The sequence below is a fragment of the Diachasmimorpha longicaudata genome, chromosome 17, assembly GCF_034640455.1.
Source record: "Diachasmimorpha longicaudata isolate KC_UGA_2023 chromosome 17, iyDiaLong2, whole genome shotgun sequence".
NCBI lineage: Eukaryota > Metazoa > Arthropoda > Insecta > Hymenoptera > Braconidae > Diachasmimorpha > Diachasmimorpha longicaudata.
In genome coordinates this window covers 5545531-5568123 of record NC_087241.1, presented here as the reverse complement: position 1 = coordinate 5568123, position 22593 = coordinate 5545531, and the positions used below count along the sequence as shown (strand labels likewise).

The window sequence follows — 22593 nt, the reverse complement described above, 5'->3', positions numbered from 1 at the left end:
TGAAATTTGCTGAGAAAATCTCGGATAATAATATTAGCCGTGTATTCCTCTAAATTGCACAGAAATTCATTAAGGCAGAAGTTTAAAATTGCTTGCCATCTGATTGAAACAACTTCACTCCCCTTGACGACCGCATAACGTGCCATAACTTCGTGCGAAATTACACTAACAACCGCAAAAGTTTCTCCCAATATCCGAATATCCTCCTCCAGCCTCCACAAAATTCTGAAATTTTCCAAAGTCCAGACAAGCGATTGACAAGTGAAATAAGTCAACACCAAGTTGCAATTATGGTTGACTAACAATCCTTGGCTACCGTCAGCATTATGCGGATTACCGAAAGTTGGTACAAGACAGCTAGTTATCAGTTAGTGACGAAGGCTGCCATAACTTGTTAGGATCCTCCAGGATCAATATGACTAACAACTTTATCTTGTCAAACACTTACGTCAGGAATTTCCAAAAAAATGATGAATATTCAGTTCATTTCACTTCTTCAAATTCTAAAATTGATAAAAAATCCGCTGAGCAATTTCATTTCAAATCAAGAATTTACAATGAGTGCAGAGAATTCTCAAATAATCACTGCAAAATCCTGACGCATGTACCGCATTTTTCCTATTGGAAATATCGATCCCCTCACATACACTCCAGGGCTTGTTCAATGAATGACGCTGTAGCTCTAATTGGCAAAAAGAATAAAATTGATGGGGAAACAACATCTCTCTCATTTGATTCCAATCGCTAGAGAATCCTATCGACCTTCTATTGAGCCTCCCCAGCGTTGCCGGATTTTTTATAGAAATTTTCAACAGAAAATATTTTCTACTTTATTTTTCAATGAATTTTTTATTGTTATCTGTTAATATTTCAGGCAATTGTTCTACCACCGATGGCGAGGTGGCCTTACGAAAGTGGTTACACCTTCACAACGTGGTTCCGTCTCGACCCTATCAACTCCGTTAATATCGAGAGAGAAAAGCCGTACCTCTACTGGTAAGTGGCCCTTTCATACAAGTACACTTATTTTGTACCTTGGACGGTACGATGAAAGCCTTGTATTCTTTTGATGTCAGTTTAATGAGGTTTTCATCAGATGCATCACTTATTTATTCCAAGCTTTTTTATCCTAACGGCAAGACATTCGCAATGAGAAATTTTAATGAGGCATTTTTATTTGTCTCATTTTAGTTTCAAAACGAGCAAGGGAGTCGGATACTCGGCCCATTTCGTTGGTAACTGCTTGGTACTTACTTCGATGAAAGTTAAGGGCAAGGGCTTCCAACACTGTGTCAAATATGAGTTTCAACCACGAAAGGTAAATCGATAAAAGTTGATAATAGAAGTGAAAAAGATTGCAAATTTTCTTCAATTTACTGAAAGGAAAAATGGAATAGACAAAACCAACCCCTAATTCCAACAAATTATTGGGAACAGGATTGTTTCTAACTTTAACAGATCTTCCTCATTACAATATTTCAACTTATTTACAGTGGTACATGATCGCCATAGTGTACATATACAATAGATGGACGAAAAGCGAGATAAAATGTTTGGTAAACGGACAATTGGCATCAAGTACGGAGATGGCGTGGTTTGTTTCCACGAACGATGTGAGTGATTATTTGGTCCATTATATGAACGTTCAATTCTATCTGAATTTAATTGCATCGAAAATGTAAAATTTCAGCCATTCGATAAATGCTACATCGGTGCCACTCCGGAATTGGATGAGGAGCGAGTATTTTGCGGTCAAATGAGTGCAATATATCTGTTCAGCGAGGCGCTCACTACCCATCAAATTTGCGCAATGCACAGACTCGGACCAGGATACAAAGTGAGGAATTATCATTATTGAAATGAATTCCATCGATTGTTTATCTCCCTTGCCCATCATTCTTATCCATTCTAAAATTCCTTCGTTGAAAATTTCCGATAAATGAGATTATATTACATGTAGATGCATATTTCCTTGATAAAATCATCTCAGCGATGAGTTATTCGGGAAGGAATGCTTGGGAAAGCATTTTGATGAAATATTTCAGCTAGGAATTTTTTTTATTTATCCTTTGGTCTTAGAACGCTTACACTGGGAAAAAATTGATAAATCCTCGAACAAACCTTCCCACCGCAAAAATAAATTCCTAAAAACTAACAGAGTGGTAAATTACAGTGAAAAAAATAACTTAATTAATTTTACGAATGCAATGGAAGAGGTCATAATGTTTTTCATTTTAGAACGGGTCCTATCACCTATAGCTTTATTATTCATGTCGAATTATTTAAATATTTTTAATGGGTTAAATATATTGATGAATGTCTAATTCAATTATTCATTTCAATGCACTATTCAAAATACTCATTAATATTCCATCATTACAGAGCCAATTTCGGTTTGACAACGAGTGTTACCTGAATTTACCCGACAATCAAAAAAGGGTGAGTGATGAACAGGAGCCCCCAAGCATGGTCGACCAAAGTATGCAAACTGTAAGCATTATGTTTTGTTTTTAGTTTTTATTATATTTATTTTGTGATGGTTAATTCATCTATTTCACTCATATACATCATTTCTTAATCCTGTATCCAATTTTTAATCAGTTCATTACTGCGTTCAAACTGACTGAGGTAATAAAAAATAAATGAAAATATTTGAATAGTGGGAAGGGATTCACTGAATCATCTTGTGGATTTTTATTTAGCTGTCGCAAGTTTGGTGTTTATGTTTTGGAATTATTGAAATTTTTTCATGTTATTTATTTCAACTGCATGTGGAAGCGAATTTTTTCGTTGGTTGTTGCTCCATTTTGTGTTTTTTTCTGAACTTTTTCCACTCTGAATGGATCTTTATGTAGTGTGTTTTTTTAATACTGCAACATCTTGAGAGTAGAATTTACGCTGCTTAAAATGAGATATTTAAATTTTCGGCTCTTGGAACAGTGTATTTTGATAATTAGTTTTAGAACGACTAATGAATCAAGTGATTCGAGGAAATATAATTTTCAAAAGTAGTCTGGAATATTGACGGCAAACTTGGGAGCATATACACGAAAAGAAATTCATTCACGTTTCTCAAATATTTGCATGAATAATAATCGAAGAATTTTCATGGGAAAAGTTTTATGAAGCAATGCAATATTAAATGCCCCCAGGGAAACTCTTTCCCGGTGTAATATTTGATGGATTCAAATTAATTTATTTTCGGAAAATTTATATATTTTTCCTGCCCTTTGGACGCCAATTAAACCCACTGTTACCCTCAGGTCCTGTACGATGGGAAATTGTCGAATGCAATAGTATTCATGTACAACCCAGTGGCAACGGACTCTCAATTGTGCCTGCAAAGTGCACCAAAGGGCAATGTGTCATACTTCGTTCACACACCCCACGCCCTCATGCTCCAGGTAATTCAAAGAAATAAAAATATTGCTCAACTGTGAAATAAATGAATACCACAATACTGATGATGAACATTTTTTTTCCAGGACGTTAAAGCAGTTATTACACATTCCATACACAGTACACTGAATTCCATCGGTGGAATTCAAGTGTTATTTCCATTATTTTCACAATTGGACATGCCTTATGATTGTATAGCACCCAACGACATCAAACGAGATCCCAGTCTATGGTAATATCAATAGTATGAAGTTTCTGGTATTCAGTGGTATGTGAAATTTATGAGGATCATTTCAAATGTTGAGGCATACTTTCCTTGCTATTCTATTAATGGAAAATTTAAGAAATTTGAATATTCACCGAGATCCTCATGACATCCTCAAGTTCTTCCCGTCGTATAATTTCAGTCAATTGAAATGTCTTTGTTACTTAGTTCAAAACTATTGGGATTCATCTGCGACCTCGTAGAAACTTCGCAGACAGTACAGCAGCATATGGTACAAAATCGAGGCTTCCTAGTCATCAGTTTTATGCTCCAACGAGCGAGCAGAGAGCACCTAACCACCGAAGTTCTTGCCTCCTTTTTGGAACTTACCAAGCACCTTGTCACATGTTTAAGTGCTAACAGCGATTTACTATTAAAACAGGTATGTGATTCACCCATTCAATTATTTATTGGTGTTCTACTGTGATATTCACAATCTGCAAATTTACGGGAATTTTTTCACATCAAATTGAATTTTAACAAATTGAAGCCATATTTTCTACTAGTTCTGGATGTTATTTTTTCAACGGAAAAGCTGGCATGTGTTTCTCTGATGAATCTCGCACAATTTTTTTGTAGCTTTATATTCACAATCTATTGATTTGTTTGACTCTCTCACATCGCTATTTTATTGAATTTTATTGCGATTGGATGTGGGCCAAATATGGATTTTTTATGACCACATCAAAGAGACAGAAATGCCAGCATGCAGGGGAGAGAGATATGAAACAACAAGCTTACGACACTTTGGACAGCATGTAATCTATCGACTCTCTCGAGCTTTCACAGTTTTTATCCAGTATTGGCACGATATCTTCATCAATGATGCCTTAATTTTATGATATGATATTTATTCGAGGGGATAGGCTAAATCGGATTCCATTTCATAGAAAACGGTGAAAAAAATTAATTCTATTGGACTGTCATTGAAAATTTTATGCATTTTTCTGCACGTTATTTTCAGCTGGGAAATAGGAAAATTTTGGTAAAGGAATTTCTGACAGAAATCCAATACATTTTTCAATCAACATGTCATGGAATGACGGTGTTGAAGAGTGAATTTAATAATAGTCACGAAGAGAGAGTTTTACTTGAACAGTAGGCATTTTTTGATCTGACAATTACGGCCGTTGAAAGTCCCTGAATTTATTCAATTGGCATTATAATAAATCAATACCTGGGTAACATTTACCCTTCAATTATCATAGTACCATAAAATAGAAGGGCATTTCACTACTGATCACCGCGTTAAATCCATAATCACCGAACCTATTACAATTCACTTCAACATTTTATCACTCCGCCACTGATTTTCCTCTGCCAATCGCAGAATGGTCGTAAATTGCCGTAAATTGCATAATTACAATCCAGCAATTCAACGGATTTACCTCAATTAAATATTCCTCTTGAAATTACATTAGTGCATGCACTTCACATTTCGAATTATTGTTTCAAGCACATTAATATAATTAACATCCGTGCAAAATTATCTGTGTCCATCCAAAAATAGTCCGCTAAACCGCAGTAGCAAGCGCCTCGTGTAACAATACTGATTAAAAATAATACTGAACGAAAAGCCTGAGAAAGAGAGTCGACTGGATTCGGCGTGTCCGAAGAACAGGCAGATCCATGCTGATGCAGTTGTTTTATTTTTCATTTTTAACCTGGCAGCTGTTGGACCATGTCCTGTTTAATCCAGCTCTATGGATTTACACACCAGCTCCAGTGCAAACACGTCTTTATTCATACTTGGCAACAGAATTTCTCAGCGATACCCAGATTTATTCAAATGTCAGGCGTGTATCAACGGTACTGCAAACAGTTCATACACTGAAGTATTACTACTGGGTGGCAAATCCACGAGCTAAAAGTGGAATAACACCGAAGGGAATGGGTAAGAGTTTTTCATTAAAATTCATATAATTAAAGACATTGCGCCATTTATTAATTATTCCGTTTTCATGTTTCAACATGAAGATTAATTTGCACAGAATCAATTACTGAGTTTCCTTCAGTAAGTTCTACAATAAAATGTTTGATGAGCAATTAAGTTTTTTTTAATGCCAGCTAAAAAGTTTATATTTTTTTACTTTAATTGGATGGTGCATCCATCGAATTAAGCGAAAGCAATTAGATTAAATTCATTCGGGAATATCAGAGGTAAATGAAACAGTGCCATATTGCATTTTATTTACATAGTATTGCTAAGACCCAATCATTTTAGACCGAAATGACAAGTTTGATTTCATTGGGAAAAAGTTCGTGGGGAAAATACTAGCAAAAACAATTTTTCACAGATGGACCCCGCCCGCAACAAAAGGACATCTTAACAATCCGTTCATACATCCTCCTCTTCCTAAAGCAGCTCATAATGATTGGCAATGGTGTAAAAGACGATGAGCTTCAGAGTATCCTAAATTACCTAACGACAATGCACGAGGACGAGAATCTCCACGACGTCCTCCAAATGTTGATCTCTTTGATGTCAGAGCATCCCTCCTCAATGGTCCCAGCATTCGACGCAAAACAAGGTGTTCGCACTATATTCAAACTAATGGCTGCTGAGAGCCAGCTGATAAGGCTCCAAGCACTGAAACTCCTTGGATTTTTCCTCAGTCGTAGCACGCACAAGCGCAAGTACGACGTAATGAGTCCTCATAACCTCTACACCCTCTTATCAGAGCGTCTCCTCCTAAACGAAGAGACCTTGCTCCTCCCCACCTACAACGTACTGTACGAGATAATGACTGAGCACATAAGCCAGCATATTCTCTACACAAGACATCCAGAGCCAGAGTCCCACTATCGACTGGAGAACCCGATGATTCTGAAAGTCGTCGCCACGCTGATAAGACAATCCAAGCAGTCAGAAGCACTGTTGGATGTGAAGAAGCTATTTCTATCGGATATGACACTGCTTTGCAATAATAATCGAGAGAATCGTCGTACAGTTCTGCAGATGTCAGTCTGGCAGGAGTGGCTGATTGCAATGGCTTATATTCATCCCAAGGATTCGGAGGAGCAGAAAATGTCGGACATGGTTTACTCTCTTTTCCGAATGCTTCTTCATCACGCAGTGAAGCACGAGTACGGTGGTTGGCGAGTGTGGGTAGACACTGTAGCAATTGTCCACTCGAAAGTGTCATATGAGGAATTTAAACTACAATTCGCCCAAATGTACGAGCACTACGAGCGTCAACGCTCCGACAACATAACAGATCCCGAAGTGAGACAGCAGAGGCCAATCAGTACTATTTCTGGTTGGGATCAGCAGCACAGTGGTAACAATGGTTACAGCAGGCCATCAGCATGGACAGTACAGCAGTCACAAGATGTGCAGAGTATCGAGAGAAATTACAAAGAGTACGATGGAATTGAGAGCAATGACAGACTAGAAGAATCGTGCAGCTGTGACTTAAATTCCATCGACAATACTGAGAGCGATGGAAGCCCATCTATTGTCAAGTCACGAAGTGATAATCTAGCATTACCATCGAGTGAAGCTGTTTCATTGGACTCGAGATTGAGTGAAAAGCTGGAAGCACCAGTAGTTGTTGAGAATCATGTTGAAACACCAATGATACAGGAGGAAGTTAATAGCGAGGGACTTTCGTTACCAACCACCCACGAAACTAGTGAAGTTGTATCGATTGAGAGCTCCAGTGAGCTTTACAGTGAAGTGCACAAAGTTGAGAGCTCAAGCACTGACTCAATGGGACAGGAGGGTGGCAAGAAGGAGGGCATTAACAGAGATGAGCATGTGAACAATGTTGTCGTTCAAGTTGTCGATGGAAATGGGGAATCGGTGACAGCTGTTACGAGTGATACTGATGGAAATGAATTGATCGAGAAAATTCAGACGCCTGAATCGACAGTAGTTGATGAGAAAATGAACGCTGATGAAGTAGAAAAGGAAAGTAAAGATATTGTCGATAAAAGTGATCAAGTAATCAAAGAGAATGATACAACAGACGCAAATGATAACGACAAGATCATCCCAGAAACTGACAAGATTGAGTGTCAAGTTCCTGCAACTGTTCCAGAAATCATAATTCAAGATAAGGACATCGGTCTTGAGAACGTAAACGGTGAGATAACATCGAGTAGTTCAGGAGACAATAAAGAATCTTCAGAGACTGAAGAAACAGCTTCAATGGAGGATAAGCCTTCAGCTGATCAAAAAGAGGTGAAATTACTTCCTAAAGAGGGTGAGCCGGAGTCTGAGGATGAGAAAATTTCAGAAGTAAAAAATCCAGTCGAAGATAGCTCAAAGAAAACAGAAGGCTCATCAGTGGCAATGGAATCCACTGACCCAATAGTATCCGCAAAACCAGAGAAAAGCACTGAGGATGAGGTGCATCCCACTGAATTAGAAAACATTCCAGATGATAAAGAGGTGAAAGAGGCGATTGATTTGGAGAGCCCACACTCCGGTGAAGTCCGAACAAATTCTGAGCCTGAGAAGACTGTTGAATCTCAAGCTAATGGGGGAGAGGTAGACAAACAGAACGGTGATATCAATGAGGTGAAGGAAAGCCTGGATATTAATGGGGGTGCGAAAGCTGAGGATGAGCTGAAGAATCAAATAGATGATGAGAGTGTGAATATTGATTCGTCTGAAATCTCCTCGACTGATAAGGCTGTTGATGTTATACCAGATGGGGGTAATGCAACTGTTGACGACAGTGATGATGCCGAGAATAAAGAAGAGATTGTTAATGATATGAAAGAAACGTCCGAGAATACAGTGGTTGAGGGTGACGTCGATACACCGACTGATAATGACAAAAATGATACTGTAAAATGTATAAATTGCTCAACTAGCGTAGATGATTGCACCGATGCTACAACTGGAGAGGTTCGAGTTGGGGTGGATGCATTAAAATTGATAGAGAATAGTATTACCAATGGTGAGTGCAAAGCTGATGGTGATATACTTGATAATGATGATAAATGCGTGGTTAATGGTGATGGTAATGGTAATGATGAGAACATTTCTGATAATGACACAAGAGAACCGTCCAATATTTCTACTAGTATAAGTGATAATCCAGTTGCATCAGTACGTACTGATGAGGTAGAAGTAAATGATAGTGTTACTGATAGTATTGATGTTCAAAAAACTGTAGATAACACGACGCAAGTGCCAAATAAGACCCAAATACCAACAATATCTACGGTCTGTGATGAAACTAAAAATATACATGATGGTGTGCCTCAAAACATTAGTCATAATGGAGATGAATTGGACAATCCACTGGTTAATGATACAAGTTGTAAGAATGGACAGCATGATGTACATCGTAGAGCAAGTTTGCCGAATGTTGGGACTGATAATTGTGCGGATGGAGGTGGAGAGGAGACACAGTTACCTGTACCTAGGAAAAATTCATCACCCCAGAAGAGACCAAGGAGTGCCTCAACTTCCACGCAGGTGGATCCTAATCACTTTGGTGAGTCAGCAATATATTGATTAATTAGAGTTTTCGACTCACGTCAATTTTGGGGTCTTCAATATATAAATACTTTCGCTGGCGGGACTTCGCGAAATACCTACTGAAATACCGCGATTAGGCTTTTATAAGGGTACTTGTCCATCGTGAATTCATCAAATGATTCCCCTCTCTCCAGAGCTTTATTCAAAATGCTCTTTCAATTCAATCCTTTAAAACTTGAAAACAAGAAGTTGAAGGATACCAATTAGCCCCAACATTTGACTTATTTTCTCCCTCAATGAGTCAAATTTTATTTCAGAGTCGAAACGAGCAAAACCGGAAAATCCGTCGACCAGGCCAATGTTCAGTCCAGGCCCGAGCAGACCCCCATTCAGAATACCAGCGTTCAAGTGGTCCTACATACATCAGAGATTGCTCTCTGACGTTTTATTTTCCCTGGAGACTGACATTCAAGTTTGGAGAAGTCACTCGACAAAATCAGTTCTGGATTTTGTTAACAGCAGTGAGAATGCAATTTTCGTCGTCAACACTGTTTATCTGATTTCACAACTTGCAGATAATTTGATCATTGCTTGTGGGGGATTACTGCCACTCTTGGCATCCGCAACTTCACCAAATGTAAGTTTACAATTGTTTAAGAAAATGAGTGGGAGTAGAGAAATTCAAATTCACGCCCGTCAGAAAATTATACATTGATATCTTTGAATCTATTATTTTCAGAGCGAATTGGATGTCATTGAACCAACTCAGGGTATGCCTATAGAAGTAGCCGTATCTTTCCTCCAGAGGCTAGTTAATATGGCCGACGTACTAATTTTCGCAAGTTCCTTAAATTTTGGTGAATTCGAGGCTGAGAGAAATATGTCCAGTGGTGGCATTCTCCGTCAATGTCTCCGTCTGGTTTGTATTTCAATTGACACTCTAGTACCCATTCTTACTAGCAAAAATACAATCATTGTTGTTTGTTAAACGGTATTACGTCAACGCACAGAGCAGTTCATACAAGATCATATTTATCGTCCCTCATTACGTGATTAGTTCATCGCCAGACTAGTATATTCGGCACCTCATATAATATTGAATCATAAGCCACAATCGCGACAAAATTCTCTAACAATCCAATTACATAGATATCTCAGTGTATAATGTTTATTAGATGCATGAGCCATTTAATTCAATTGGAATTTATATTCGCTTAATTGGCACATCTTTAGACTAATCTAGAAAACCGTAAGAAAGGAAGAATTGAAAAAAAATGCTATAGATAGAGACGGAAGGCATAAAGATTACCCATCAGTACTTATCATTACCCAGGGCGATGGGCAAATAGCTCTCCACATAGTCCAAATATTATACAAATTTAGAATTTATTTCAGGCGTGTAATAGGCAAATCAGTAGAACAGTTCAATTTCGTTGATCTACGTTTAACCATCGCAATTTTTTAATACTCAACATATCGAAATCTATCGCTTGTTTAGGTCTGTACTTGTGCTGTTAGAAACTGCTTAGAGTGTAAAGAACGCGGCAGAACGTACAGCATGTTAGGGCGGCAGATTGGTTCTAGTAATAAATCACAGCACATTCAATCCCTTATTCGAGGAGCACAAACGTCGCCAAAGGTATGTTTCTACAATTTGAATAGGAGAATAGATATTCCATAGTTTCATAATAAATATGAGTAGAATGCTAGCTTTAGCTACTGGATTCAATTAATTTTTTTCCGCAATTTAGGCCTGACAATTGGAAATTATAATGGATTTATATTTTTAGAATATTGTGGATAATTTGGCTAGTCAATTGAGCCCAGTTAAGGATCCGGAGAAGCTCCTTCAAGATATGGATGTCAATCGACTAAGAGCTGTTATTTACAGAGATGTTGTGAGTATTTTTATTTCGAAATGGCGGTATCGATTTCATTTCTGAATTTTCATATTCTGTAAATTCCATGTGTTGTGATTTACAGGAAGAAACCAAACAGGCACAGTTTCTGTCCCTGGCTATAGTTTACTTCATCTCTGTACTTATGGTATCGAAATATCGTGACCTCCTGGAGCCACCAATCTCCCAGAGGCCACCAAGCCCAGTGCAATCGATTCAGACGAACGGAGCCAATATCAGATCGGGAAGCCCATCAGGTGAGACTTTCTCCCTATCCACTAATCACTAACCTCCTGATTAATAGTGAGAATCAACTCTGTAATCAAGAAATCGAGATGGTCTCATCGTATGCGAAAAAATCTCTCGACGCATTTTTATGATTTATCCTCATTCTTTATGTTATTCAATCGGTTATAATTATTATTTCAAATCGTCCTCAATCGAGATACTGAAAGAATCATTGACTGACAACAAAATCAATCATTTCTAGCCGCTCAAAACTCTTACGTGTCAGATATGTAATTTTTATACTTCATTATAATGATATCCATTCGTATATTGTATTTGGTTTGATCAAATTCAATCTATTACGTTTATTTCGAATTCTTGACTCGAAAGATGTGATTATGAGCATGGGTAAAAACTATCGATAATAATAGCATGAAATTTTGAATAATTTCCACCATTGCAAGCACTAACAAATTGATAATGAATTTAGTAGTGAAGTAAACTTGGAAATTTTGAAGATATCCATAAAATCCTTTGCCAGCGATTTTATTTTTTGAGAAACACAGGAAATTCTGTTTTTAGCTTCACTACAAAATCTTGATCGTTACTCGTAATAGACTCTATATATCAATATATTTGTGTTATTCGTCAATACAAATAGAATAGATTTAGATGCAGAGATTGAATCATTTACTCAAATGATTGATTGAAACATAAACATATTGTCAATTCAGATTTAATTTTAATTGAGTATTTTTGAATAGTTGATGTATCTTAATATTGAAAGTACGTTATTGAATTGATTAAAAAGAGTAGACTCGGGGTATTGTGGATAGATACCTAATTAGATGCTGAACGAGGGGAAATATTGAATACCACCTTGTAGCAATGGAATAAGCATGTGTGGTTGCACTGGTGTAGACGTAATTATTTTGATTGAATGTATCTGACAGTGAGAGTTTTGATGTTTGTCGAATGTATGCACACTAATTAATGCAAGACACATCTCACATGTTGACATATCACTTTACTCATTCTCGGTTTCGACATTTTTAGTTTTTTTACTATTACGTTCCCTATTTGTTTTTCCATGTACATTATTTCATTTCATTCGCGTGGAAACAAATACCAAATCACTTTCCATGCGTTTCCTTTCAGTTTCTTTAGTTTCATATTCCCCTAGAAATTCTTGGAGAGAAGAAAAATGCGGGAGTGTATAGTGACTCATGCGTTCAAAATATTGATCCAATGAGCAAAAGAAATTTCCGCCGGTCAGAATATTTTATTGTTAATCTATTTATTAGTTCATCCATATTCTGATATGACAAGCATAGACTCTCATAGAACTGACATTGTATTTTGGAATAGAATAGATTGGAATAGAATTTTCAATCGAATTTGCAAAGGATTTCAGTCATTGTTTTTCTATACTCGAGATAGTAGTAACGACATAACGCATGGGTCAATTAGCCAGAAGGAGACAGAGAGAAAGAGAGATAGATAGAGAGAAAGTGAGTGGTGAATAAAGTCTCAGGATTGGATTTGAACAGACGGTAAATCCTGATAATGGTTATGCATAAATGTACTTACTCAGCAGATGGGAATGGTGGTGGAGGAGGTCGTCCACTATTTCCACAGTGGTCACACCACGTCTATCCTCAGTTCCTTCCGGGTTCACACCCCGCAGCCAATGCCAATGTCAATGCGAACCACCACATCAGCCAGCACCACCACCAGCACCCGCTACCGGCTGCCAGGCACACAAATCGCCAGACCCAATCCGGCTATTATGTCCCAAATCATCATAGTAATCATTACAATCATCACCCAAATAATTACAACTATCACCGTCATCATTATTATCATCATCATAATAACAACAATCACCATCACTCGCTTCAAAAGCATAACGATCAGCCCCGAAATATCTATCATAGAAACTCCGGTGTCGGTATGCAAGGTAATTTTCTCCAACTGCTCCAAGAAGAAAGAAAGATTATGAGAGAGAGATGTTTTTTTTCTCATCACGGAATGAATATTGTTGGTATATTAAACAACAGCACCCCTTTCCCTTTGTTACTGAGAGCCCCAGAAATGTGTTGGCGTTTTGCGCAGCTTGTTCGTTTTAATTCAGTGAAAAAATGGCAAAATGAGTGGAAAAATTCAATAGTTACATCTTCAAAGACACTATTACATCCGGAAAATCATTTAACTTCAGCCCTTTCATGGTCCTAGGGCCCATGGGACTGATTTCTGAGACTATTACGTGACCTATGAAGTCGAGGTGATTATTTTACTTGTCTTGTTGAGATATTTCTATTGAAATGGACAACCTAAGTTAATTTTAAATAATTTTTTTCAATTCACAACACTCTCCGGGTAGGTTAACTGTGAATCACTCATTTCGCCACTTCAGTCCTGAATTATCCCATTTTTCTGCGATGATACTCGAACTTTACCCATATTGGTGCCTGAAATGTGGATCCCTAGATGTTCTCCATCGATGTCGTGTTATTCGTCCTCCTGCCTTACTCGTAGATCCTCAGTTCAATTTCCTAGATTCTCTTCTCGTTCTTTGTCGTTATTTTTCATTTCTTTTCGATAATTTTATTATTAATTGATTATTCACAGGATGCAGCGATTTGAAAACTTCACGCTTCATCAAACAGACTATTACTATTTTTCACAGATTGTTTGATTCGTTGATTAATTGATTTATCAGTTTTATTAAGTAAAATACGTTTATTTTGCAGCATGAATTGGAATTGTCCTATTTATGTACACTCTCTGCATGTCTATAGTCGATATAACGATACATCAGCTTCAAGCTGTCTAGGAACGTTGAAAAGAGTTCGAATAATTTTTTTCATTGATTTTAATACCTTGGGATTGTGATTCTAGGGAGCGGAGGGATCATGAGTCAATCGGGATCTCAGGATGATGGGGAGTACGAGGTTATCATTGTGGATGAAAATAATTCCTCCATCCTTGCCGACCACGATGTCACCTCATCGGGCCCACCCTCCACAAAGGTAAAATCAGTTTCAATGAACAAAAGAAAAACTCTTCTGAATTCTACAATATGGATTTATTAATCTGAACGAATTGCTTTCTGAAACTGGGATTTTCTACTAAATTGCCTTATGCGTGCATTGTCTTTCATAACAAAAAAATACGCGCAATTCCGATTAAATATAATTCAAGAGCACAAACTATAATTTACCTTCAATGATGATATAAAGGAAAAAACAAAATTATAGATGAGATAATAATTTTTGTAGATTGGCACAGATTACATCTAGCATGGATTGCACGTGTTGAAAATCCAGCACGTTCTATCGTGACTTGGATTATCGACAAAGACCAATGATCATATGTAACACATTGATATTTTAATTAAATAGTTGACTCTGCGATGTTGAGCATGCGTATCTGCTTATCGATAAATCGATGTATTGCATTTTCTTGAATAGTCAATTATGATTCTGAGATAATAATGTCTTCGATATATAGTTATACTCCTTCAGCACGTAGAATCGATGAAGAGATTAAGAAGGGGATTATATGCCCCTCTCTTGAATTGAATTCTTAATAGTCTCGTTATTATGACTTTTTGTTTAAGATGACGGTATCATTTTCTTCTCATAATTGTTCCCTTTTGTCATCAAGTATAGGAATTCTATCGTCATTTCCACTTTCTGTCTATCAAATTCGACATTAAGTCTTTTACTTGTGATACGGAGCATGTTAATTTCTATTTTCCGGTACTCTCAACGTTAAACCTCTCTGCTTGCAATGCTATGCGTACTAACTACTGGTTCTGAAGGGAGGTAACAGTGGTGTACCTCGGACGCGGACAATCCTCGAGGATTACGCCTCGTCAGGGCCGACTATCGGCACTTCGACTAGACCCGACCAAGTGACAAGAAATGCCCAGGTAAAAATTGATCAGAAAAATAAGAAAAAAAGCAAACTGCAATAAAAAGACAGACAAGAATTCCAAAATAACCGTAAGAATCGATCAAACTACATTCGCCATTAATTTTGTTCGTGATCAAATTGATATGTCACTTTTCGTTGAATCCAACACGCCGTGACTTCATCCATTTTCATTTTTTTATTTCGCTGTCACCGCTTTTGGAATCACGGAAGGCTTACGTTTTCCTTCATTTCTATTATCATAGGAAGTCTGCCTATTCTTTAATAGTAGTGTATCGGTATTTGCATGTTCAATTAAATCGTTTTGTCGTCGAGGTTTGTTTGAGTTGGAAATAATTGGAAGCGATCTTATTGAACTTATTACATATATTTATTTCAGTCAAGAGATATAAAAGTTATAGATAGATATGAACATTGATTAGAACTTGATAGTCGTAGTATTTAGTGAGATCTGAACAATGAAAAGGATGATGTTTTTTTAATGGGTAGCAGCAAATCCAGAAATGGGAAAACTTATTACAAAATTCTGTAGCTTAGTGGAATATTTTTTAAATGTATGGATATATTTTTTAAAGTCAATTTTTTTTTGTACGTCTGGTGCCAAATACACAATAACAATTTGATTGATCCTCTATCTCCAGAGCAACGACTCTAGTGAAGAGGCGATGCACCGTTCCAACATCACAGCAGACCCAAGTCCCTCGGACATCACAACAGATAACGAGAATAAGCATAATTCATCAGAAGAAGCGTGGACGGATGTTAATCTCAACGAAGACGGCGATGCAATGCCCATAACAAATGCTCGAGAAGACCCACGGAACATTCACAATATGTCACACGTTCACGACCCCGATAGCGAGGGGAATGTCTTGGATCAAGAGACCCTCAGAGACCCAGAGCGAGGTGAAAAGCCTTCAGGTGAAATTTCCGTTGTTCGTGTACCCGAACGTCTGCTGGTTAACTCGTCGTCTCCAAGGCCCGATGATCTACCGATCAAAGGTCTCGTCGAGCATTTGCCGATTCCAACACCTTCCAGAGAAGCCTCACTGACTCAGAAACTCGAGATGGCCCTGGGATCAGTCTGTCCACTTCTTCGGGAGATAATGGTCGACTTTGCTCCCTTTTTATCGAAGACTCTCGTTGGCTCACACGGCCAGGAACTCCTCATTGAGGGAAAAGGTAAACTGTTACCGCAAATTAAATTAATTTCAACAGCTCTCATCATCATCATCACAATAACATTATAGAGTTATAATGAGCAAATGTGATATCCATTTTCTCGGTATTCTATTTGTATGCATTGGAGGTGGATTTTTTAGGCATTTAAATTCATGTCTTGTTCGTTGGTGGTGGATGGAGAGAGGAGGATTAGATCGATGTGGTTGGAATGTATTGAATAAGATATTGTGAGGGTGGCTTCAATAATTTTATTTCGTTTGTTGCGCAGGTTTGACAACTTTTAAGAACAGCACGTCTGTCGTGGAACTTGTCATGCTTCTGTGCTCTCAGGAATGGCAGAATTCATTGCAGAAACATGCAGGACTGGCGTTTATCGAACTTATCAATGAGGGAAGGTATGTATAAAGAAATAATATTGTAAATAATTCAAAGAAATATTTTGAGTAGTTAAAAGAAAGGGGGAAAGTGGTCTAATTTTGTTTACATGAATATGAACGACAACTTTTTCCATTCAATTCCGTAGATTACTGTCTCACTCAATGAAAGATCATATCGTGCGAGTTGCAAATGAAGCTGAATTCATTCTAAATAGAATGAGAGCTGATGATGTCCTTAAACACGCAGATTTCGAGGTAATTATCCCTGCCAGTTCTCGAAAACCCTATCAGGTATAAAATATGATTGGATCTCATTGAATGTTACTTTCTCAACAGTCGCAATGTGCTCAGACACTTCTGGACCGACGAGAAGAAGAGAGAATGTGCGATCACTTGATAACAGCAGCACGAAGACGAGATAATGTCATTGCTAGTCGACTCATGGAAAAAATTAGAAACATCTTGTCGAATAAGCACGGTGCCTGGGGGTACACTGATCCAATGGCTGCCAAGTAAGTAGGCTTCATTGATTCATTAGAATAATTTGGAAGCGATCAGGTGACGCCTCAGAACTCCAAAAATATTAATTAAAACTTAATCGACTTTATAATTTTTGCTTCCGTCTAAATTAATTCTATGAGATTCATCTGGTCGCAACTGAATTATTAAATTTTATGTACGTTATGCATCTGAAGTGTCACAATACTCACCTTTATCAAAGTCTCGACGAACTTGACAGATTAGCAGAGTACTGGAAGCTAGACGCCTGGGAGGACGATGCAAGACGTCGTAAACGCTTTGTGCACAACCCTCTCGGATCTAGTCATCCAGAAGCAACGCTCAAAGCGGCTCTGGAGCATGGGGCCCCTGAGGATGCAATCCTCCAGGCACGGGAGGAGTTCCATGCCCACTTGGCAGCATCACGCGCTCATCAGCAACAACTGCAGTCCACTGATCTCATGGACGATAGTGAATTACTGTCCGATGATAGGGATCTTGATAGTGACTTGACTGGTACGTCAAATTTAATTATGAAGTTATTTATTCAGCAAAGGGGGAGAGAAATTCCATAATTATTCAAAATGATTTATGCTCAGGTCCAGTTAATATCAGCACTAAAGGAAAACTCGTTGCTCCTGGTATTGTTGCACCTGGCATCATCTCCATAACGTCCACTGAACTTTATTTCGAAGTCGATGAGGAGGATCCTGAGTTTAAGAAAATCGACAGCGAGGTAAGTGGATCAAATTGTTAATTATAATTCATGAGTGCAATTGCGAGCATTCAACTGCGTCAGGTGCTTCAGTATTTTTTTCTCAGTACCACTGAGGGAATATTTGTCGTAATGAATATTCGTTTGATTACGAATGAATCTAATTTCAAAGCCGAAATTTTTTTTCGGTCAAGTCCCTCGTCGAGGACTTTTATAAGCCTAAGCGTTTATTCCTAACAAATTCTAAAAATGATGTACTTGAAATTTATTCACTGTTATGTCGGCCCATCGCGAGAGATCATTTGCATTTTTATCGCTGGACATGTCCACGATTTTCTCGGAATATGGCTGGGAATCGATCAAACGTTGGATTCAAAGAATTTAATGATCACTTCAACGAACGTAATTAATATTAGAAATTGTGAGAATGACTGCTCTTATCTCATGTGGACACTCCTAAAATATATCAGTGTGGACAAGTGGCTGTCGTCTATCAAAATATTCCTAACGATGTTGGTAATTCACATGGTAGGGGTTGCTCCATGCACAGGCACGAATCTAGGAAGAGCGATTATCATATATCGGCCGTAGATCTCGCGTTTGTATAACCGAGGAATAAAACAAACAAAGGTAGGGACCCCATGGGGGCCATGGACTGATCTTCAGGGTCGGCAATTATGAGCCTCCTGCGGGGTCTACGCATATCCCTCCATACACAGACCCCCTCGGCCCTTTCTCTCCCCGTTATCTTCATTTTTTTTACTTCCCGGTGAAGCACTCGGAGTTCTCTTTTACCTTCGTAACTAGCACTTCACAAATTTCAAAGTAATCTAATATAAGGGTGGAATTTAAGCCCCGGAGAATTAGAATCTACTCATTGTTTTGGGAGATTGATGCTAGGAGAGAATAGAGAGAGAAGTCAATTCAAACCCACAAAAATACGGTAATGGGTCATCATAAATTATTCCATTGTGAACTCGATAACTCCATTTCCTTTATCGTGAGCCTTTTAAACTAATTTTCAAGAAATCAACGGAAATGAAAATAAAAGACCACAGGTCCATTCCTCGTGTATCCAGACCGGTTCGAAATTTCAATTCAATGTCGCCCCCTCACCCTCCCCTCTCATCCTTCCCCGCCCAGCCCCGCTCGATTCGCGATTTTTTCAGGCACTCGTTAGCCCGATATAAAAATTCGTGTGTAGAAGTGGGAGAAAGAGAGAGGGCAGAGAAGAATGAGTGAGGCGCCGGGGCTGTTTCGTAGAAACCTGGGCGATGGATCACTCGATAGTCGAGTCGAGACTTAAGCGATCGTAATGCGCACGCAGGCGGATACTGAATAGTGGCCCCAGGGGAGAGTGAATGCATCTTGTTTGTATTTTTCGTAACGGGGACTCGTTGCCCAAGGATCGCATTTCCACCCCTCCCCCCTCCCCCCTGTCCCATTCCCACTTGCATCCACTCGTCTTTTTCACATTTAATCGCTCATTTATCTCTCTTTAATAAGTTCTTTGTCGATTATTTTTATTTGCTCATTTTGTTTATATTTTTTATTTTATTTTATTGTCATTTTTTTTTTCATTCGTTTTTGCTTGTTATAATGGCCGATGCAAACGTATTTATCGTGATTTATCGTTTACACCGGGCCTCCTCTCTGGCGAATACGTAAAGATAGGGAATATATGCCGCACGATTACGTATCGGTGAATTATTGATTACCGGTTGAGGGCATTGGTGCCTAAAACAAATAATGATACGCCCTTTTTATGTGTTGGCTTTTTTTTTGACAATGCGGTGGTGAGTTGGGTCATTTAAATAGGACTTTCCATTTTTCTCGCATTATGAATCTTGACAGTAGAACCACCCGCTTTGATCAGTTTTTATCCAAAAGAAAATTTCGCTGTAATGTGGACAAGAATTTTAGGACAATTTTAATGGTGTACAGAATAAAAGTGGAGCATAAAGATTGACGGGTGGGCGTTATCCCATGTCTGCACACCATAGATTCTCCACTGTTGTTTAATTTTTTCCCTTGGCAAATGCATATGTATGACATCCCTGCGGCATTTGATGTATTGCCAAGTGACGTTATAATAATGCAGCAATAATTACTACCAGGCTCGTTTCACGAACGTGTACTCTAAACTATACTTTGGTGTCATTACTCCCCCTGGCCAGAGACTTTTATCAATACCCTATGATCTTAAGGTGATAAATCATCTAATGGTATTCAGCCATGGCTTCTGGTTGGCATTCTGTCAATGACCATTTAATGTGGTATTTACTTATCTATTATTGAGTCAGGTAGAGGTATTTTCCAATCATAATAATTAATTAGCCACCCTGGTAATTCTTGCTGAATTTACTGCTAAATTAATTTATCGATTCCTGACTATTGTATCGGATCTAGTCTAGTTTAAATTTGGATTTTCACTACCTCAGAAACTTTTTTACTCTGTACACGTGTTGGTAGTCAAAATGGTCAAGAGCCATTGCGGCATAAGCAGGCGGCAGTTAGTTCTGTAAACATCCATCAATTCATGGGGCCGAACCCTTTGGGTTATCGCAGTGTGTAGTTGCGAGCGAGTGAGACAGTGAAACCCTAAAGTATAAAACATTCAACGTTTGTAAAGCACCTTTTACCGAGCCATGAGGAAGGCGTGTTCACTTCCAACAAGGCAGGGTAATCACTGCTATTAAGTTAGACATTACTCTGGTGGTCCGCCAATCTACCTAGCACTCCATCATATCGAGAACCTTCGGTGATGATAACTGGAGAAGAATTTACAATATTGACAATGTCAGTTTTAATAATTTATTACATTTTCGCCGGAGAATTATGAACTAAGAATTAACAAATAGACACAAACATCATTGTATCTGGTTCTCCTAGTCTCTGTTCATATCCAAAAAAAATTATCAACGGCACAGATCGGCGTGAATTTAACGAAAGAACCCCGGGCAACTTTATTAATATCGATTTTAACGAAAGCCGGCGCCTGAAATCGCGACCAAGGTGCATCGTCAGTTGGGCGTTGACTTCGATCGCGATTCAGGGATGTGACGGATGGCGGCCACCTGTGGATTCATTCACTAATCTCCTCGCTAAGCAAACAGCCCGGGCGCACCCCGTCATTACCGCTGACGGCGTAAGTAGCCCTCCTGGGTTATCCCCCCCACCCCCCCTAACCATTCATTTTTTTCCTTTAGTTTGTTTTCACCAAACTATCATCACCATACCTCTTCCAATATTTATCGTGCGCACCCACGTTCCTTCTCACTCTTCTATCCACTTCTCGTGAGTTTTAAACATACGTATTAAAACGCCCAGATCATTTTCACGTCACCACACCATTTCGCCACATTGATTTTCGATTTCTGTCGGTACAATGGTGGGTCATTATCTTTAACGCCGGTCGCCGTCATTTTTTGCCATTTTTATTGGCAGACAGCAGCTGCTTTTTGCAAGCAGCTGAATTGTTTAACAAATTATTTTCTTGGGGACGCAATAACTTGATCAGATTATGAGAGGGATGTTATTGGAATATTTGAGGAGAATTTGAATGAAATTCCCAGTCAAAAAATTAAACTGCAACATTGAAAAATGAAGAAGTGATGGTGAAAATTATGGAACACTTTTTATTGGTAGAAAAAAAATAAAATTTTAACGATAATTTGAGTAGATGAATTTCCGACTCACAACCCCAGTACTTCGGGACCTGTAACATACCTATGAGAAAGTATTTCAGAGACGATAGCTCAGACGCCACGTGCACCCCATAATTAATGATCCATTGGATCGTTTGTTATCCGATGCCTCTTGGTGAGCAGCTGGTTATTTCGTAGAAATCGAGATCGTTGCACTTTATCGCAGTGGGTAAAGTGTAATCTACCTGTGGGGTCTGTGTAAGACAGATTCACTATCGGAATCTTGATGGACTTGAAAATTATTCATGTGATGTTACTTCTTTATTTTTCAATGTTCCATTCAAAAATTCACCGGATAACGTGTAATTGACTGAGTTACTCGTGATTCTTGAAGATTGTGAGACAGCTTCTGGAGCTTGTAATTGATCCGGGGAATTGAATTTTTAGTTTACCGCGAGAAATTAATGATCTCAAAATTCATGAAGCTGTGGATACTTAATAATTCGTATGCAAATGATTCATAATTCAACAGAATAAATTTATAATTTGTCCAGCGATTCTGCCGATAGTTGATACGTTTGAGTCAATAAATCAAATTAATTGAATTATTGATGCTGCTTAATTGATTGATATTATAGACATCTTCATCAATCAATAGAACCTTTTCTTCAGACAACGAATAGAATCAAAGGAATTTAAAGATGCAGGGTTTAATCTCAATACCGGTTTCGAAGGGTTCAAGGATGTTTTGTTATAAAAATGGTCATGGAGGGGCAGAATTGTAATACAATAAAGGGACTTTTATGACATTTGGGCCGATAAACCGCATTTTCAACCTCATTTCGCGCCCGGTGACATTGAATACCGTATGCCCCACAGCGATAGAAGGATGCTGATCCATATGCTGTGAATTAATGATACATACGCGTGGGTGGCATGATAACATCCCCAATGGGATTTTTTTAGAGAAAACATCACCAACACGAAATTAAGAAAGAAACCAAAAAC

General features: G+C 38.3%; 1 protein-coding gene across 15 annotated transcripts in view; it reads left to right on the top strand.

The window, feature by feature from the left end:
• Rg (rugose) overlaps positions 1–22593 on the top strand; it is a 177293-nt gene that overhangs the window by 116897 nt on the left and 37803 nt on the right. For 2 of the 15 annotated variants that reach the window (XM_064136356.1, XM_064136355.1), the window contains 24 exons: positions 875–996; positions 1192–1318; positions 1494–1613; positions 1691–1837; positions 2383–2439; positions 3264–3404; positions 3486–3631; positions 3833–4046; positions 5306–5558; positions 5962–9117; positions 9419–9738; positions 9841–10020; positions 10600–10740; positions 10892–10999; positions 11085–11256; positions 12822–13187; positions 14129–14259; positions 15054–15164; positions 15808–16348; positions 16617–16743; positions 16872–16980; positions 17062–17237; positions 17447–17739; positions 17823–17959. In XM_064136356.1, coding sequence (XP_063992426.1) covers positions 875–996; positions 1192–1318; positions 1494–1613; positions 1691–1837; positions 2383–2439; positions 3264–3404; positions 3486–3631; positions 3833–4046; positions 5306–5558; positions 5962–9117; positions 9419–9738; positions 9841–10020; positions 10600–10740; positions 10892–10999; positions 11085–11256; positions 12822–13187; positions 14129–14259; positions 15054–15164; positions 15808–16348; positions 16617–16743; positions 16872–16980; positions 17062–17237; positions 17447–17739; positions 17823–17959 — 7395 coding nt within the window. Of the gene's footprint in view, positions 1–874; positions 997–1191; positions 1319–1493; positions 1614–1690; positions 1838–2382; positions 2491–3263; positions 3405–3485; positions 3632–3832; positions 4047–5305; positions 5559–5961; positions 9118–9418; positions 9739–9840; positions 10021–10599; positions 10741–10891; positions 11000–11084; positions 11257–12821; positions 13188–14128; positions 14260–15053; positions 15165–15807; positions 16349–16616; positions 16744–16871; positions 16981–17061; positions 17238–17446; positions 17740–17822; positions 17960–22593 lie in introns of all 15 variants that reach the window. The other 13 variants (XM_064136352.1, XM_064136349.1, XM_064136359.1 and 10 more) reach the window with 12 other exon arrangements.